The 18200-nt window shown below is 52.2% G+C and overlaps 1 protein-coding gene across 2 annotated transcripts; it reads left to right on the top strand.

The window, feature by feature from the left end:
- Positions 1-209: 209 nt before the first annotated feature.
- LOC135306211 (microsomal triglyceride transfer protein-like) lies at positions 210-16763 on the top strand. 2 transcript variants are annotated; one of them, XM_064429802.1, is made up of 19 exons: positions 3338-3458; positions 4660-4944; positions 6485-6663; positions 8443-8586; positions 9056-9163; positions 9694-9810; positions 10651-10790; positions 10868-11021; positions 11188-11345; positions 11550-11715; positions 12120-12227; positions 12331-12543; positions 12641-12855; positions 13440-13537; positions 14209-14330; positions 14610-14837; positions 15134-15258; positions 15467-15637; positions 15880-16763. In XM_064429802.1, the coding sequence occupies exons 2-19, from the start codon at positions 4878-4880 to the stop codon at positions 16025-16027; spliced, it is 2661 nt and encodes an 886-aa protein (XP_064285872.1). In that variant the 5' UTR covers positions 3338-3458; positions 4660-4877; the 3' UTR covers positions 16028-16763. The 2 variants fall into 2 exon arrangements, with proteins under 2 accessions (XP_064285871.1, XP_064285872.1); XM_064429801.1 differs by lacking the exon at positions 4660-4944 and having other exon boundaries at positions 210-3458.
- The last annotated feature ends 1437 nt before the right edge of the window (positions 16764-18200 follow it).

Here is an 18200-nt window from a genome sequence, read left to right on the forward strand (position 1 = left end):
TGCAGTTTCTAGTAGTAATCCTAGTATTTGTGTGCTTCAATAGTTTATCTGGTTTAGAATAGGAGGAAAATTTCTGTTGGACTGCTGAGAAGCTGGACTCGGCTCTGTGAAACACACATGTTAAAGACCAAAAAACCCAGGACCCTCCTCTTTATTTTCCACTCGGTGAGGAGGTGGCGGCCCCGGCCCAGCCCCCGTGTCGGCCGGGCCGGGCCGGGCTTGAAATAAATGGGCAGGAGATCTTTCTCCTTTTTAATGCCTTTATTAAGAAGAATCAGCTCAGGTGGGGAGAAATCGACGGGTTGCGCCCTCGCCGCCGCTGCTCCCAGGCGTGGCACAGAGGAGAAGGAGGAGGGTGATGCAGCTTTGTCCGCTGGTCTGCAGGCAGAGCTGGGGATTCCGTCCTCACGGGAGATTAGCAGATTCCTGCTTGTTTGTCAAACACCCCGGGGCGTCTCTTTAATCAACATCTTTTCAGGTTAGGGTGAGAAGCAAAAAGGATCCAAGCAGGTACGGGACTACGCTCCCATCCTTAGACGTCACTTAGGTCACTTGTTGGCTCGTGATTTTAGGGGTTTTTCCTGGGAAAACTGTAAAAATTCGGGGCACGATGCATTTCTCATCTGCATACTGGCTCTGATGTCACTCCTATTTTCCTCATACCTGGAGGGTCTGTCCCGTGTCCCTCCCTGGCAAGCGGCCAGCATCAGGGGGACAATGGTTAATCACCGGCCATTAACAGGTAATTGAAGAACTCTTCTTTCACAGTGAAACTAACTTACAGCAACTGGTCTGACTTGTTTTTAACTCTGCAACCTAAAAAAAATATAACTTTCTATTCATAACAGGGCTCCTTTCCCCGGGCCTGGCCCAGCAGGTACCGGGCAGGAGCTGGGCGCGCTGTGGCTGTGAAGATTCTTGTGCTCAAATCCCACCCCCAGCACGGCTGAAACCCAAACCCCTACAGCCCACAGCCCGTACAGAGGAACCCCACGGCCGAAATTAAACCCAGGAAAAACAAAGAGCAACCGCAAAACCAGTCCTAACACAGTCCCAGCTGCAGCTCCCCGTGACCTTCGTTCGCACAGTGGGTCTTTAAACATCATGCTGACAGCTCAAGGACTTGCAGAAATCGTGCTAATCTCAAGAAAGGAAAAGCTTCCAGGATGTTTCTCATGTCAGCAAGGGCCTGAGGAAGCCCCCAGCACCAGCAGGAGATTGGGATAACTGCAAGGCTGGTTTCTGGAGCAGAGGGAGCAGGGTGTGCTCCTCAAAGCCAGACCTTCACCCACAGCAGCCAGAAGGCAGAAAAACAAGGATCCAACAAAGCCTTAAGTGGGGAAAGGGTTATTATCAAGGGTTTTCTAAGGAAAGAAGAAGGTCTGGGAAACAGGACCTGGAAGGTGAGAGAGGAAGGAAAACGGGAGGCAGCTGAGGCCTCTTCAGATTTGAAAAGTGAAGAGAAGGGAGGAGATGGGAGGAGGAAAGAAAAGGCTGGAACTAAATTCTAACTCAGCTGGGGCTGGGCTTAAAGGTAATAGAGGGAAACTGTAAAAAGAGGAGACTTCTTTATAGTAGCAAAGTACTGGGATAAATTCCCAAGAGAAACTGGGAAATCTCTATCAGCAGCAGCTCTCGGCAAAGAGGTCAGGAATCCATTCCCCATGCCAAAGCCAGGCTCAGGGGGCTGGGCCAGACAACATCCCTGGCTTGATCCCACCCCTGCTTTCCAAAAATTGCTGATAAATACAATTGTGCATTAACACAGCAAAGTCTTTCCTTCACTTCTCAGGCTTTGAGATGCCTCAGGTTGAGATGCAAACCCTGCTCCTACCACTTTGTTGTGCTCAGACTTTCCCCCTTTACCCAATTTCTTGAGCAACCAACAGCTCATAGGTAGCCAGGCAGGCCAGGGGCTTTTCCACAGCTTGTTTCAGGCAGAAAAGGAAGGGAAGGAGAAAAAAAAAGTAAAGAAAAAAGAGGACAAAAAGGAGGCTGTCCTGGAAAGTGCAGCCTGGCAACCTCCAGACAATAAAACACAAAGCACACAGACAGCTCCTTGCAAGTGGGGGCTCACAAGCACCTCCAGAGGGCTGGTGGAGAATAGCTCTTCTTATACATCTCACCACAGCCTCATCCCCAGTGTGGGCTGTTTTCCTCCACAAAATCCATAGGTGTGTGCTTGCAATGGAAGTTGCTAAACAACTGCCTGAAAAATACAGGTGGGAAAGGGGGCATTTCTGCCTTAGAGACCAGCTTAGGGGAGCTGGCTTAAAAAATACATACGCATATATATATATGTACACAGACACGTGATCTGTATGTCTAGTCCAAAACCAGGGCATTAAATATATATTTATATAGCTCCAAACCTTTCAGACCCCAAAATTAACTGAGCAGAAATGATTTTTTTTCTTAAAATTGTCTGGTTTTTAACAGTTCACACAAGCAGCAATCACATACTCCCCTTGCTCACAGGGCAGGTGATTGGCTGCTTTGCAGGAATAGAAATCATCTCCTAAGGAGACCACAGCCGAGGCTCATTAGGGTCATTAAAGCTCATTAGGGCCCTCAGGTACATACCTGGGGCCTCTTGACCCACACAGCCCCAGGAAATCTCTCTGTTCAGGGATTTTGGAGACTTTTGAGTGCCACCAGTACAATCATGTGGGAAGTGCTCACTCTCCTGCAGTTTTTCTCTGTGAGGTAAGGATTGATGGAGCTTGTTGGTAGAGTCAGGCCTTTCCCTGCCACTGCAATGGCAAAAAGGGAGGAGAAGGCAGGAGAAGATGCTGGGGATGGGGTGGGGGGAACTTTTGGAGCTGAAGGTCATTTAGAAGAGAAGGAAAGTGAGGTTTGCAAGCTTTGGTGCAGCAGCCCCTGTCACTTCCATCCTGGCGAGTGCAGCCTGGCCACCCTTTGCCAAAGTCCACCCTGATGTCACAGCTCAGTGGCAAGGTCCCTGCGTGCCTCTCTGACCTGGGCATGGTGACCCGGGCACTCTGACTGCTCTGCTCTGCTCTGCCCGTGGGTTTTGGAGCTGCCACAGCAGGTCCAGCAGCCAGGTCCCTTCGCTGGCCAGACGTGGGAGATCACATTTCCCTGGCGTGGGACACGAGGGGCTGGAGGAGCACCCAGGATTCCAGCAGCACTGATTTTAGGACCATCCATCTGCCCACAGGTGTCCAAAGTTCCATAAGGCACCTTTCCAAGAGCATGGCAACCCCAGATGGATTTGAGAAGAATGCTTCACAAAGCTTTTAACTCCCTCTGGGTTCTTCTGCTTTATTGTTTTTCACAGATTCTTCCAGTGACAGAAGGAAGAACCAGGTTTGGAGAAAGAAAAGCCAGGTTTTCTCCCAGTTTTTCACATCCTAATCCTGGAAAGCTTTGGCAGCCAGACCTAAACAACCAACCTGCCAAAGTTCAGCTCCACTTTGAGGCCTCCTTATCAGCAGGTTTTTTTTTTCACAGGCTATTTCTGTTTGCCTTTCCTCTCCAAGTATTTTATTGAGCTACAGCCAGCAAACATTCTGGGACCTTACCTTCAGGGCTTAGACCCTCCACAACCACCTCACCTTTTTCCCCACACTGGATAAAGAACTAAAACTTCCTGTGTTCAGCAGGACTTTCATGCTCTGAAAATGTGCTTTGCTCTCACACTGCACTGCAGAGCACAAATCCCCCAGAGCCATAACATGGTTTGTGTTGGAAGGATCCTTAAAAATCATCCAGCTCCAACCCCCTGCCATGGGCAGGGACACTTTCCACTATCTCAGGGTGCTCCAAGCCTTGTCCAGCCTGGCCTTGGACACTTCCAGGGATCCAGCCACAGTTTCTCTGGGCCATGGGTTTCTCTGCCCATGCCAGGGGGTTGAGAGAAAATGGTCTTTAAGGTCCCTTCCACCTCAAACCATTCTATGATTCTATAAAAGCTAAATGAAAATACTAAAGAGAAGGATATTTTTCAAGCTAAATATGGGGTATTTGTCCATAAAGACCACGTGAAGACACCACATATGGGAAACCTAGAACTGGAATTTTCCCAGGTTTCTCTCAGCTGGAGCTGCTGTGATTTTCTGATCACAGCCGTGGCCCAAAAACCCAGTGGTGATGCAGAGCTGAGAGACGTGCCCTTGAAAATGCCAAAACACCAAAGTCCTGGAGTTCTGATCCCATATGCAGATCACTTCCAGAATGACATGTGAAGTGCCCCCCTCTTCCACTCCCCCATTCTTTTCCTGAGCTGCTTCACCACCCCTTACTTGGTGTCTTTAGAAAACAATTAAACTCAGCAATCAGAACATTCATGCATTAATAAAAATATTGTATGGTTAGTGGGCCAAGGGATCTAGAGGGGGATTTCCTAAGCCCTTTCCCGTTTCTTTCTGGGGTGCTCCCCATCCCCTCCAGCCTGGCCCTTTAAGTAACTTGAGCCTCCAGGCTGCAAATCCCAGTCTCCAGCTAAAAGGATGGAAAAGCTGCTTCCCCCCTCCCCCCTTCTGGGTCTTTTCTTTTGAAAGGAACTGTCTGCTATCCTGTGATGGGAAGAGAGAGATCTCCAAAAGACAGAGCAGCTCTCCGAGCATCCCCCTCCCGCATCAGGACAAATGGGCAGTTTCTCCCCCCTCAATGCTCTGGCTGCTCTTTTTCTTCCAGCTTTCCTCCCCTCCCGCCGGCCTTTGGCGAACCTCAGCTGATTTCCACACCCTCCGTGGCTGCTGGGGGCTGGTACAAAGGTTTAATTATTGTCCCTCTCTTGGGTAAGGCGGGGACAGGGAGAAGGTCGGGCCCCACTGGTGGCACTGCTGATCTTGCCCACCTTTGCTGTGCGCTCCCTCTGTCCCCCCCTCCCTTCCCGGCTCCCGGAGCCCACCATGGATCCACAGGCGGTCTGGGGATGCTTCTGCCTGCTTTGCTTTGCCCTCCTGAGAGCAGCAACAGGTAAGAGAGGCTTTGGGCTGGTTCAGGTGCAGGGACTCGATGAGGTCTGGATGCCTGGAGAGGTGAGATGCTCATCCCAGCGCTTCTCTCCCAGCCTGCAGCCAAGCAGGGAACAGGGACTGGCACACTGCAGACAGCATGAGCATCTCCTGAGGCCAGGCAATTTTGGAGATTGTGGAAGTCCTTTCTGGGGGGGTGGGGGGGTGAGGAAAACCAGAGAGCTGGAGCTTTTTAAACTGCGTGCAATGCAGAACTGTAAAAACTCCGCAGTCTGTCTCACAGAGGGAAGCCCCAGGGACTGATCTGGACTTGCATTGATTCATTTGTTGTTAAAAGTAGGAAAGCTGTAGAATATTTCAGAAGTCCAGCAAGTGCATCAAATTTTCAAGAGAACTTCAAGTGCCTTCAGAAAATAGATATGACTGGTTTTGTCGTGGCAAAGGCAACCGTCCCCCCCTTCAATCACACTTGTATATGAGCAAGAGAAGGGACTTCAGATAAGTCTAGAGACATAAGATTAAAGCAGAGAGTTTTGATCTAAAGCAGTCCCACCAACTTCACTTTGCCTTACCACAGTGACAGTGATTTAATTAGGAGTTAGAAGTTCCAATGGAAAACTCATAATATGAAGGATTCAGCTTCTTTTCTCCCCTAAAAGCGTTGATTGTGCCCCAGTTAATGCCCAGTGCTGCAAAGGCACTGGAGGTATCCCTCCTGTCCTTGGATATGCTCAGGAAACTTCCCTTCAGGACTAAAGTGTGTTTCCTTGGCATTTCTAGTCCTGAAGTGCACAAGCAGAGCTGCTGCTTAAGCATCATCCTGTTTAAGGCAGGGCTGGAAACACAAGCAGGAATCAGCCCAGAGAACAGCCACATATCCAAACCACAGGCACAAATAACTGTCCATGGCAACCTTCCCATCAGCTGGCCTTCCCCTCCCGGGGGGTGGGGTGACCCAGGTCATCAGCACCCCTGCCAGTCTGGGATGGAGGTGATCCATTGTCAGGAAGGGGAATGGAAGTGACACAGCTCCATACTGATCAGAAGGCAAAAAACTTATTTTATTACATCTCACGATATTTATAACCAACATTGTTCATCCAGAATCTGACTGGTTCTTAATAACACCTGGCACTCAGTTGGTTAATTAAGGAACAGTTGTTGTAGGGGTTTCTCTGATCTGGATGTAATTAGTATTGACTCTAAGATGTAGAAGGTTGAACTATTGTTTTATTTTGTTATACTATATTATTATTATATTTTTAAGAAACTTGTAACTTTTTTAGTTTGTTTGATACAGCTTTGACCTTATTGGTTAACTAATTAAAACACTATTACTCTTTGGTAAATAAATCTCTGTAACACATTCTATATTTGCTTAGTATCAGGTGTATCAAGTGGAGATAAGAATTGCTTTAATTCTTTTCTCTGAGCTTCTAACAGCTTTTCATCCCAGAACGATGCCTGGAAACTATCCCTTTCTCTCTCTCAGCATCCACAATCCATGACTGCTTACCTTCAACGTTTCCATCTTTCCCCAGGGAATTTGCTGCCTTCTTTCCAGCCCAGGAGCCTGTATCAGTACCGGTACTCCCTGGCTGTCCAGCTGCAGCACAGCTCCACACCATCCCCGTGGGGAGCCCGCCTGCAGGCTGAGGCTCTGATCCGGCTGCAGCCGCTCTGGAGGGACCCGGGCGTGGAGGAGCTGCTCCAGCTGCAGGTGTGTGAGGGCTGCACAGCCATCCCAGGAGCTGTTCCTGCTGGGAATGCTCCAGCTGCAGGTGTGTGAGGGCTGGCACAGCCATCCCAGGAGCTGTTCCTGCTGGAATGCTCCAGCTGCAGGTGTGTGAGGGCTGCACAGCCATCCCAGCCGGCTGTTCCTGCTGGAATGCTCCAGCTGCAGGTGTGTGAGGGCTGGCACAGCCATCCCAGGAGCTGTTCCTGCTGGAATGCTCCAGCTGCAGGTGTGTGAGGGCTGGCACAGCCATCCCAGGAGCTGTTCCTGCTGGAATGCTCCAGCTGCAGGTGTGTGAGGGCTGCACAGCCATCCCAGCCGGCTGTTCCTGCTGGAATGCTCCAGCTGCAGGTGTGTGAGGGCTGGCACAGCCATCCCAGCCGGCTGTTCCTGCTGGAATGCTCCAGCTGCAGGTGTGTGAGGGCTGCACAGCCATCCCAGCCGGCTGTTCCTGCTGGAATGCTCCAGCTGCAGGTGTGTGAGGGCTGCACAGCCATCCCAGCCGGCTGTTCCTGCTGGAATGCTCCAGCTGCAGGTGTGTGAGGGCTGCACAGCCATCCCAGGAGCTGTTCCTGCTGGAATGCTCCAGCTGCAGGTGTGTGAGGGGCTGCACAGCCATCCCAGGAGCTGTTCCTGCTGGAATGCTCCAGCTGCAGGTGTGTGAGGGCTGCACAGCCATCCCAGGAGCTGTTCCTGCTGGAATGCTCCAGCTGCAGGTGTGTGAGGGCTGCACAGCCATCCCAGGAGCTGTTCCTGCTGGAATGCTCCAGCTGCAGGGCTGGCACAGCCATCCCAGCCGGCTGTTCCTGCTGGAATGCTCCAGCTGCAGGTGTGTGAGGGCTGCACAGCCATCCCAGCCGGCTGTTCCTGCTGGAATGCTCCAGCTGCAGGTGTGTGAGGGCTGCACAGCCATCCCAGGAGCTATTCCTGCTGGAATGCTCCAGCTGCAGGTGTGTGAGGGCTGCACAGCCATCCCAGGAGCTGTTCCTGCTGGAATGCTCCAGCTGCAGGGCTGGCACAGCCATCCCAGCTGGCTGTTCCTGCTGGGAATGCCCCAGGAGCTGCAACCCTGTTGGTTTCTCTGGGTCTGGATTGAAGGCACTCCAGACATTGGTTCATGTTCAGACTCAGGTGTTTGTTATTTCTTATCAGTGAAACAGACTCACTACTGTGGGTTCAGCAGCTTTTCATCAGAAGGCACAAAGTGGCCAACAACCTCTTGGTACAAGGACTTTTAAGGCTAAACTATCTAGTTAAGAACTGACGCCTAGATTATTTTCCCTTTTAACCCAGTAGCTGATCCCAAAGAGCCCACAATGAGGATTTTTCTGCCCCATTACAAAATGCCACCCAAACACAAGATGAAGGAGGACGAAACCCAGGACAGCACCCTGTTCCCTCCATCTTGCTTCCATCCACAACATACCAAAAATCCCAAAAGCTAAATTTCTCACCAAGTGATACACCCACATTACTCCCTAGAATCTATTTCACACTTTTGCGGGTTCTAGCCTATTCTGAAGTCTAGGAAACTTTCTCCATGAGCGCGGGTCAGAGTCAGAGCTCCCCTGGGGGTCAGGGCACCCCAGAGCAGACAGGGAAATAGTCTCAGTGTCCTGGGTTTCCACACAACCCCTTCCTTTTCTAGCCCACCCCAGCTGACAGATGACCCCTCTGACCAAATCCATTGCCTGCAGGTGAAATACACACCAGCTTTAGAGCAGACACTTGGTCACTGTTTTCTGTCATCTTCTGCTGTCGTAGATCCATGACCTGAAGGCTCTACACCACCCAGACGAGGAGAGGAGCCAGGACAGCACCAGAGGCTCCCCTGCAGACATTGCACTGAGCTCAGAGGCACAGGCAGAGCTCCAGCAGCCAGTGTTCATCTCCTGGAACAGTGGGAAGGTCAGCTGGACACCTCCTGGGCTTGTTTGTGCCCTCTGCAAAGCATTCCTGTCCTCATCCTGAATTTTCTGGGCTATGAAGCCCATAGGAGCTCCTGCTCCACCTCTGATTCCAGAGCAGAAGGAACTGGACAGAGTGGCCAGTGTTGGACCCCATATGGAGTCCCATTCTCCAGAAGGACTCAGCTGGAGCTGCAGAATCCCATGCTAAAGCTCTCCATGGGATATAAGCTGCTTTCTGGCCTTCTCCTCTAAGGCTATGGAACCCCAGGGTGGGAAGGAAAGGGAAATTTTGTCTTCTTGCATCCACAGACGTCATGCTATTAAGGGATAAGGGCCTCCTTGAGAAAATGCCTCCGGTGTCTACAGGGGGTTCTCAGGCTCCCTTTTGTCAGGGAAGGCAGCAGGGAGCCTGCAGGCACCCCAGAGATGTCCCCTCAGCCAGGCACCACCTCCTCCTGCCCTCCCAGGTCAAAGCTTTCTATGGGAACGAGGCAGAAAACGTCTTGATCTCCAACCTGAAACGAGGCATCACCAGTCTGTTCCAGCTTCAGCCCCATGCTGGCACCACAGTGGAGGTAGGTGCAGAGCTGGGACCAAAAATCCGGGGATGCACCAGGAGAGCTGGCCCTGGAGCCAGCCCACAAGCTTCAGCAGAGGGAGCAAAATTCGGGATAAATAACGTTGGGTCTGCTGCTCCAACCAGGCTGTGAGCAAGGATGACTCTTGGAAGGGCAGAAAACTTAAAGTAACTTAATTTTCATCAGTTGGTACCCCTCACAAAATCATAGCCTTTCCCTGGACGGTAGGAACAGCAGCAAAGAAACTCCACAAGTAGGATTTGCTTTGCCAGCAGCCAGCTGGAATGACCTGTGAGCAACATGAGATAACCTCAGAACTCCAAATGCAGTCACAGAGATGCTTAATTAAATCTTAATTTAGACCCTGAATTTGAAAATATGCCCAGCTGGACTTGGAGCTACCCAGCCACCCCCTGATTTGTCCCACATTCTAGATTTTAGATGCTGTTCCCTTTGCTGGGTTGGCCTTTGTGTCTGTCCTCTCCACAGAGTGTTTCATACTCGTGGTCAATCCATTTGTGTTTCAGGAAGATGCCTCTGGAAGCTGCCAAGTCACCTACACCGTGTCCAACCATTCCATCACCAAGACCAAAGATCTCCTCAGCTGCTCGAAGCCAAAGTCTGGATTCAGCTCCACAAACAAAGCAAGTCCATTGCTTTCACTGTGGGGGGCTCAGCTCACTCTGAGCACAGCAGGGCCACCCCTCAACTCCTTTTGCAGGTGGGCTTGGATTCCCATCCCCAGCTGGCTTCAGCCTTCTGCACCGGCTTGGGATGGGACTCTTAGAGCCATCCCCAAAGTGGGGTGCACCAAGATCCCTCAGGAGGGCCTTGAGGTGGGGAGGGGCAGTAAAGGTGCTCTGGGTCACCCCACACACCCTCTTGTTATCAGTTCTGAGCTGTCAGTGGGTCCTGCTTGGGAAGGTGGAGATGCAGGGATGTTTTCTGGGTCTCAGACTCATTGCATGGTGGATTAGTTTGACAGGAGTGTTTTGCTTAAAGCAGTAGCCTGTGTTCAGCTCTGACATAAACAGATGAAATCTGTTGGTCAGATGAAATCCCGTTGGTCTTAATGCAGTCATACCTGCCATAAAAAAAAAAAAAATCTAAGGTTTTTTTTTAACGTACAAATTCTGCCAAATTCAATATAAAAATGGACATTCCCATGGACACCCCACAGGCCCTGGCAGGGGTCTCAACACCTCCTTGTTGTGCAAGTCCCTGTGGTGTCAGCACTCTGTCTACCTGCATCAGCCACGGGTGGGAGCATCCCCTTGCTGATCCTCACCTGGTGTTGCCTTCTCCCACATCTGGGAAGAAGGCAGGCTCTTATGGATTTTCCTTTCCTACATTTTGCAAGTGAAGCAGGTGACTTTGTGAGCTGGAAAGTTCTTTTTCTGCTAATGTAAAGAGAGAAATCTCCTGAGGAGAGGGCAAGGGGAAAAAGGTTGCTTTTTTTTTCTCCTTGCTTTTCCTTTTCCAAGATTTTTGGAGTGGAGTGGCAGCCCTCCAGTAGAACCCAGTACATGGTGAAGAACAACCTGCTCCAGTCAGTCCTGGCAGAGGAAAGCCACGTGGTGGCTCCAGCCCTGAGATCCCGCTCCGGCATCAAAATCAGTTCCAGGTGAGGGATGATCCCAGCCACTGGCCATGGAGGGTGGAAATCACAAAACTTTCCACTGACCATTTCTCCTCTCACAGGCAGCAGCTCCAGCTGGTGTCTCCTGCAACGCCTGGGCCAGCAGAGGTGTCTGGACAGAGCCTTAAGGATGTGCTGGCTGGCACGGGGGCACGGCCCCAGCCCCTGGGCATGGCCAGCCTGCCCTTCAGGAGGGTCTGCACCCACTGCCCATCGGTCAGTGATGCTGCTGACCCCCAAAGCTCTCCCTCAAGCTGGGCACTTGTGGGCTTGGGGTTAAACCCCAGTGGTGCTTTTGGAGGGGCTGCTTTGGTGTAAACGTTATCCTGTGATAACATGGGAAAAGAGGGTAAGTCCCCCCTAACAAACCTCACCTTTGCAGCTGAGAGCCTTCCTGAAGGCTTTTGACAGGCAGAGAGTCAGAACAGACACCTCGAAGGTGGCAACAACCTGGCAGTTCCAGAGGTTCATCCAGCTGCTGCGCAGCGCCAAGAAGAGGGATGTGCTGCAGCTGCTGAGGAGGGCGCCCGAGGAGACGCGGTGAGAACCCCTGGAGACGCCTCTCCAAAATTCCCAGCGCTGGGCAAGACAGCCAGGGCTGGTTGGCACTGCTCCATGCACCATCCCTGCTCCAGGCAGCCATCCTGATGAGTGGCAGTGTTCTCTGGCTTCTCTAATGCCTGTGCTGTCCAAGCACTGCATGATCTTTGTGGGCCACTGCTGACTTGCCCCTTCCTGCTGCAGCCCCTTCCTGGTGGAGGCAGCGGTGGCCACGCAGTCAGTGGCTTCCTTGGCAGCGCTCTCAGACTTCCTGGACTTCAGCCAGGAGCCCAAGTCCCTCCTGGAGAAGTTTCTCTACACAGCAGCTTTGTCTCCCCGGCCTTCAGGAGAGCTTCTCCACCTGGTCCTAGTGAGTATGGACAGCTCTGTCTCTTCCCCGAGGGTCCTGCATCTGGGATGGATCCACACACCATGGAACAAGGGAAAAGTTTCTGTAGAAATTGATTTTCCTGCTCTTGGGATTGTTTCATGTGCATTTAACGGGACACGGGTGATGGGAGTAGATGCTCCCCAGAGGAAAAGAATTCAGCAGAACGTGCTTTGTATCACTGCATTAGTGATAAATAAAATATTGATTTAGAGCCACAGCATTTTATCCAATTAAATCATGCATGGCCTCCTTCAAGGCAGGTAAGAACTAGTTTTCCCTTACTTGCTTGAGATAAGAGGTAAAGCACACTCCTTCTCTTTTTTTTTTTTTTTCTCCTAATTTCTTTTTTTCCTGCTTCCTGTTACCCCTTTCCTGGTGCCCAGGACAAGCTGGATGGGAAGCAGCTGGCACCTGAGATCTGGGAGACAGGAATAGTTGCCGTGGGCTCTCTGGTGGGCAAGCTGTGCCAGCAGAAGCTCTGTGGGCTGCAGGTGGGTCCTCTGCAACCCCTCACACTTGGCTTTTTGGGACACTCCCCAATGCCCAGATCATCTCCTGTCCCTCACCTCCCTTTCCTCTGCAAATCCCGAGCAGGTGGTGGAGCGTGGGGTGGAAACCATCCTCAGGGGGCTCAGAGGTGCCGAGCAGGAGCCCCAGGTGGTGATTTCCCTGCTGGCCCTGGGGAATGCGAGGCTCCCCGGGACCATCCCCACCCTCCTGGAGCACGCCGAGGACGGTCCCACGGCTGTCACCGCCGCAGCCACCTCTGCCCTGCAGCGATTCCCCGCGCCCCACATCTCCAGCAAGGTAGCAGAGGAGGTTCTGAGGCGTGGTGCTCCCCTCCCCACTCAAAGCCGAGCTGCTGGGGTGCACTTGCACTCTTTTAATTACCCCTTCTCATCAGGTGAAGCGAGTGATGAGGAGGATTTTCCACCAGAAGAGGAAGGGTTATGACAAAACCTGTCGCCTGGCGGCTGCAGAAATCCTCCTGGACAACCACCCCCTGCCCATGGATGTGATCAACATCCTGCTGGCCACCAGCGAGATGGAGACAGAGGTGGCCACATTCCTGCTGCTCAAAGTCCAGAACAGGCTGCGTGACCACCAGCACCTGGCAAGGTGGGGCTTGAGGGCACGGCTGCGTTTTCCTCTCTGCTCTGCATCGCCCTTTTCTCCTCCTCCACAATCCAGCTGTGGGGTTTGGACCAACAGGTCTTTAAAATGTGCAAGCATCACCTTGTGGGGGCTGCCTGGACATTCCTGCAGTAACAAAAGGGATGCAGATGGCTCGCAGCCAGGCAGAACCTGACATTCCTTGTCATCTTGTCATCCTGCCCCATGGCAGCAGGACCCAGGCTTGTGGCTTCAGCAGAGTCCTTGGAGGCTGAAGCTCTGGCTCCCAGGGCAGTGCACAATTTGTACCTGCATTAATCTTCCTGTCTGCACAGAACAAACCAAGCACTCACGTTTTTCAGAGCTGAGCAAAAGCTGCACAAAAATATCTGTTTGGTTTGTCCTAATAAGCCAGAGGAAAAGGAAATTCCACGGTAGCCCATGTCTACAGCTTTCATTTTATCCTCACGCTGCTCTGGGCAGTCAGCAACCACGAGAAATACTTTGGCAAATTACATTTTCTTCTGAAGTGACCACTGACCTTTTCCTTCCCTCCCAGTGCTAACATATCCTTTCCCTCTCTTTTCCAGGAAGATAATGAAGGACATCATGGGAGACCCACGGATAAATAATTACAACTTCTTCTCTAAAGTCGGCATCTCCTCTTCTTTCTCAGGACCTCTGGCAGGTGACAGCACAGAGGACACCATGGTCCCCTTAGAGGGGTTGGTGGGGAAAGGCAGCTTCCAGAGGAGGATTCCGGTCTATGGAATGCCCCAAAACCTCAGGGAGGTTTCTGAGAATGTCCCCCAGCAGCAGCTGGCTGCCACCACCTGAGACAGGAACATGCCCTTCTCTAACACAAACTTTTCCCAAATCCTGCTGGTTTGAAAGAGGAGCTTCAGCTGGAGATGAAATCAACAGCAGATTGCTTGTGGGAGTTTCTGTGCTCTCCCTGACAAGTCAAGATGTTTCACTCCAATCCTCAGTTCCTTTAGTACTTTTAATAAGATCTTCAGAGAGGAGGATTCTTGTACTGAGATCTAAAAGAAAGCATCAAACTTCAGAGACTGCAAAAAGCAGGACTTAGTAAATATCTGCTGAATTCTTCATCCCTCATTTCTGTCCCTCTTCAAATTGACTTCAAATTGGCTCGCCTTGCAGAGGGTCAGTGAAGGTGAAATAGCCAGGGAGAAAAAAAAAATCCAACCATGCAATGCTGAATTATTTGAGTATTGCAAGAATGAGAGAAGAGTGCTACCACAGGTCTGGGTTGGAAGGGACCTTAGAGATCATCCTGTGACCACCCCCTTCCACCAGACACCCAGGGCTGCTCATGGGCATCTCTCTGCCTTTCAGTCACCCAGGACCTGACCTCCACTTTCGGGCTGGACCTGCTGTTTTTGGAGGGTGGATTCCTGAGGAAGAGCGTCTCCGACTTCTCCCTGCTCAGCCACGGCCGGCGGCTTCGTGCAGCTCAGGTGCTGGCAGGAGAGGGGCTGCAGGGGGTGGCAACACAACCCAGGGGTGCCACTGCTGTCCCTGTGTCCCCTCTTCACCTCCTTGTGGTGCTCCACCTCTGTGCTCAGAAAAAGGCAAATTCCCAAGCCACCGGTGTGAAAATCCTGCTCTGGAGAAGGGGGCCCCCTGCTACCCCAAAAACCAGAGGGTGCAACACTGGCACCTCAGGGTGCCCAGGGATGCCTCACCCAAGTCACTCTACCGCTGATGTCCTGCTCCTGCCCACTTCTGTGTTCCAGGTCACCTTTGAGGCACAAGGGATGGAGTCGATGATGGGAGAGAGCCTCTCGGGAGGGGAGGAGCAGCCCGAGCTCATGGCTGGGATGTCGGCCACCTTCTTCGACGTCCAGCTGCGGCCGGTCGTCTTCTTCCAGGGGTACACAGACCTGATGGCCAAGGTCCTGCTGAGCAGTGGAGAGCCCACCAGCGTGGTCAGAGGGAACCTCCTGCTGATGGACCACCACCAGGTACTGCGTGGGGAGGAAGCAGTGGCCTGTCTCCACACCACATCCCAGTGAATCCAGTGAAATGAGCCTGTGGATGTCACATGCCACAGACACAGATCTAAGAGTGAGGTGGCACTGCCAGATGTGCCTTGGGGTTGGTAAAGCAGTGGGGTGACTTGTTCTGCCATGGGAGACCCGTGGCTGGAGTTGCAGGGTTGGGATGGACATTCCCAGCAGCCACAAGGCCCTGCTGGTGCCAGCCACTCATCCAAGAGCAGTGCCTGGCCACAGGAAGCCCTGCCTTTTCCATCCTCCAGGTCATTCCTCTGCAGTCTGGCCTCCAAGTGACCGTCAAACTCCAGGGTGGGCTGGGGCTGGACATTTCAGCTGACATGGACGTGAGCATTTGGGAGCAGGAGCTGAAAACCAGCGTCAATGCCAGGTTAGCTTGGCTCTGGGAATGGGAATACCAGGGGGCAAGGGTGGATTCACACAGCTCCCTGATCTTCTCCTGGTGGGTCCAGGCTTACCTGGTGCTTACACAGACATTTTCCATGGCCAGACCTCTAACTGAGGTGTTCATGGAGTTGTTTGGTGCCCAGCTCAGGCCACTGCTCTGTGACCATGCCCTACGTGTTTCTCTCTCCCAGGGGAAGCCTTGCCATGGATTTCCAGGCAGAACTAGACTCCCCTTTCCTCCAAGCCACCCTGAGGAGCCAGACAGAGGTGGAGACCTCCATCCACTTCGACACCAAGCTGAGGTTTTCCAGCAGCCCCGTGCTCATGTGCCTGCAGCTGAGAGAGGAACAGGTCCCATACAGGTAGCACCAGATCCTGCAGGAACATCCTGCTGGGCTTGAGATAAAGGAGGACTTCTTGGGAAGAGGAGAGGATTAATGGTTGCACTTACTGGGTGGGAATTGGTAGGGATGAGGGAAGGGCACCACAAATTCCCAATGTGGGTGGAAGCACCATCCATAAGACCATCAGGAGATGGTCTGGGAGGTGAAGGATGAGATCCAGCACAGGCTCCTGACCACCCTGCTGTCCCTGTGTCCCACAGAGAAGTCCTGACAGTTTCCCAGGCTGCCGGCAGCCAGAGCAGCGCCGCTCGCAAAGGCCGGCGTGGCACCGTGCCTGGCAGGGAATTTGCCTTGCACCAAACCAATTCCAAGCTCTGCAACCTCCTGCTGGCTGCAGAAAATGAATGAGGAGTCAGAACGCTTTGGGATTCTCCTCCACAACCACCTCTGAATGAGAAAAATGCTGCGATAAGGACATCAGAAGGGAGCACAGGAGGAGCTGCTGAAGAACAGACACACCCCCGCCTCCAAACCTGCCCTCACACCCCAAAGGCTGAGATTTCCCTCTCCTGGACTCCTCCCCTTCATGGGGAAAGGCCTTGCTGGAAGCCAAGCTTTTCCTTGTGAAAAAGAGACTTATTTTGCAAGTGGATGAGTTTCTCAGAGCCCAAGAAACCCTCCTGGAGGACTGCATCCCAAAATGTTTTGTTTTCTCCCTGTTTATCAAAGCTGTCAGGAGGGGGACACATCTGCAGCCAGCTGGAAGTCTCCAGTGAGGGGAATAAATGACTTTCCTTGGTTGGGAGGTTGGCCTCCCAAGCTGGATTGTTATCATCCACCACCACCTCCAACACTGGAGGGAGGCTGGTGAGGAAAAAGCAGCATTTCTCCATTCCTTCCTGATAATAATGTAATAATGCCTTGGAAGTATTTTTAGACCTTTTTGTGTGTTTGTGTTACAAAACAAGCCTTTTAGGAAAGAAAAGAGGGATATGGAGTATAGTTTTTGGGTTTTTTTAATTATGAGCCTCAAATATTAGCACTGCGTCCTGGTTCAGTGGAGCAGACTTGCCTGATTTTCCATCTGGGGACACGAATTACAAGCACCTTAGTTATGTACAGAAATAAATGCCCTGTATTTTCATATTGTCTCTGTTTGACTCTTAACTTTCCTGGACACATGGAAGGGCAGAAGGGAGAGGCACTTCCAGCAAGACCCTGCTTTCTAGGTCTGTATTTAGGGTGCACCCTTTCCTCTTCCTCCTCCTCTAGAGACTGACAAAGGCAGATTTGTCATCCAGCTGATATTTACCCCAAATCAGCTGAACTTCTAGTCCCAAAGGATACCTGTCCTGCCAGAGGGACCAGGTCCTGTAGCTGGGCTTGGAGCTGGGAATGTGTTTCCAGACCCTTTGGAAGGGGTGAGGACATTTGAATGTGGATTTCACCAGTTTGCATGGCTGCTGGAAGCTTTGCTGTCCTGCTGAGCTGCTGAATCCTGAGGTTTTCCAAGGCTTTTTTTTTCCCCAGTCCTGGTTAGATGCTCAAACAGCAATGAAAGACCATGGGCCTTTTGGTAAAGCCACCCATTTCCTTGGCAATGGCTCCAAACCCGTCCAGTAGGGACCTTTCAGCCCCAGGTCCCCAGGAAAGGTGACACTGCCCGCAGAGCTGGAGTGGAGTCACCTCAGTTTGGGTGGCCAGAAAGGGACCTGGGCCTGGGTGTATTTTATCCAGCCTTGACAGCCCTGTCCGTGAAGAAATTTTTCCTCATTTCCAGCCTCCCCTGGCCCAGCCTGAGGCCCTTTCCCCTTCTCCTGTCCCTGTTCCCTGGCAGCACAGCCCGACCCCCCCTGGCTGTCCCCTCCTGGCAGGGAGTTGTGCAGAGCCACAAGGTCCCCCCTGAGCCTCCTTTGCTCCAGGCTGAGCCCCTTCCCAGCTCCCTCAGCCTCCCAAAGAGCCACTCCATCCAGCAGCAAGGGGAAGGGACAATCGGGCAGGGTTGGAGTGCCAGCTGTGACCCCAGGGACATCCCACAAGCTCGAGGGAGGGACCAGGGCTGACCCTCGGCAGCCCTCACCCCTCTGAGCCGGGTTTTGGGTGGCAATGCCGTCCCCTCCTGGCTCCAGGCTTGCCAGCACAGGCAGTTTTCCGTGGTTTTTCCTTATTGCCAGGACATCCCCTCCAGCCCTCAAGAGAGCACATGGACACCTCCCACCAAGTGGGGCGATAAAACATTATCTGTCTGTCTGCTCCAGCTGGCTGCAGAGACAAAACTACCACGAGAACCAGTGAGGGAATGCACCTGGAAAATGGCAAGGATTGGCTCTGCTTGGGAATTTAGTGGAGAGGCAGCTCTGAAGTGCTGGGGCAGAGCTCTCTCTGCTCAGCCACTGCTCTCTCCTTCCTAGGCAGCCTGAAATACAAAGAATTGTATTTCCTGACTGCTGGACCCCAAACTCCATGAAAAATTAAAAAAAAAATCAGTTTGTAAGTCACCAAAGCAGCAGTGGAAATCCCAGCACTGAACTGTGGCAGCAGCAAGCCTCACGTGAAGCTGCACATCCCAAACCTCCACTGC

Source organism: Passer domesticus, chromosome 8 (genome assembly GCF_036417665.1).
Source record: "Passer domesticus isolate bPasDom1 chromosome 8, bPasDom1.hap1, whole genome shotgun sequence".
NCBI classification, from domain to species: domain Eukaryota; kingdom Metazoa; phylum Chordata; class Aves; order Passeriformes; family Passeridae; genus Passer; species Passer domesticus.

What these genes read in the sequence shown, in the direction of transcription:
- LOC135306211 (XM_064429801.1), top strand. Translation starts at nt 3,230, where the DNA reads ATGGATTTGAGAAGAATGCTTCACAAAGCTTTTAACTCCCTCTGGGTT. An exon ending in CGCCCCACATCTCCAGCAAG is followed by an intron (nt 12,544 to 12,640) that starts GTAGCAGAGGAG and finishes CCTTCTCATCAG; the next exon opens with GTGAAGCGAGTGATGAGGAG. An exon ending in TTTCTCAGGACCTCTGGCAG is followed by an intron (nt 13,538 to 14,208) that starts GTGACAGCACAG and finishes TCTGCCTTTCAG; the next exon opens with TCACCCAGGACCTGACCTCC.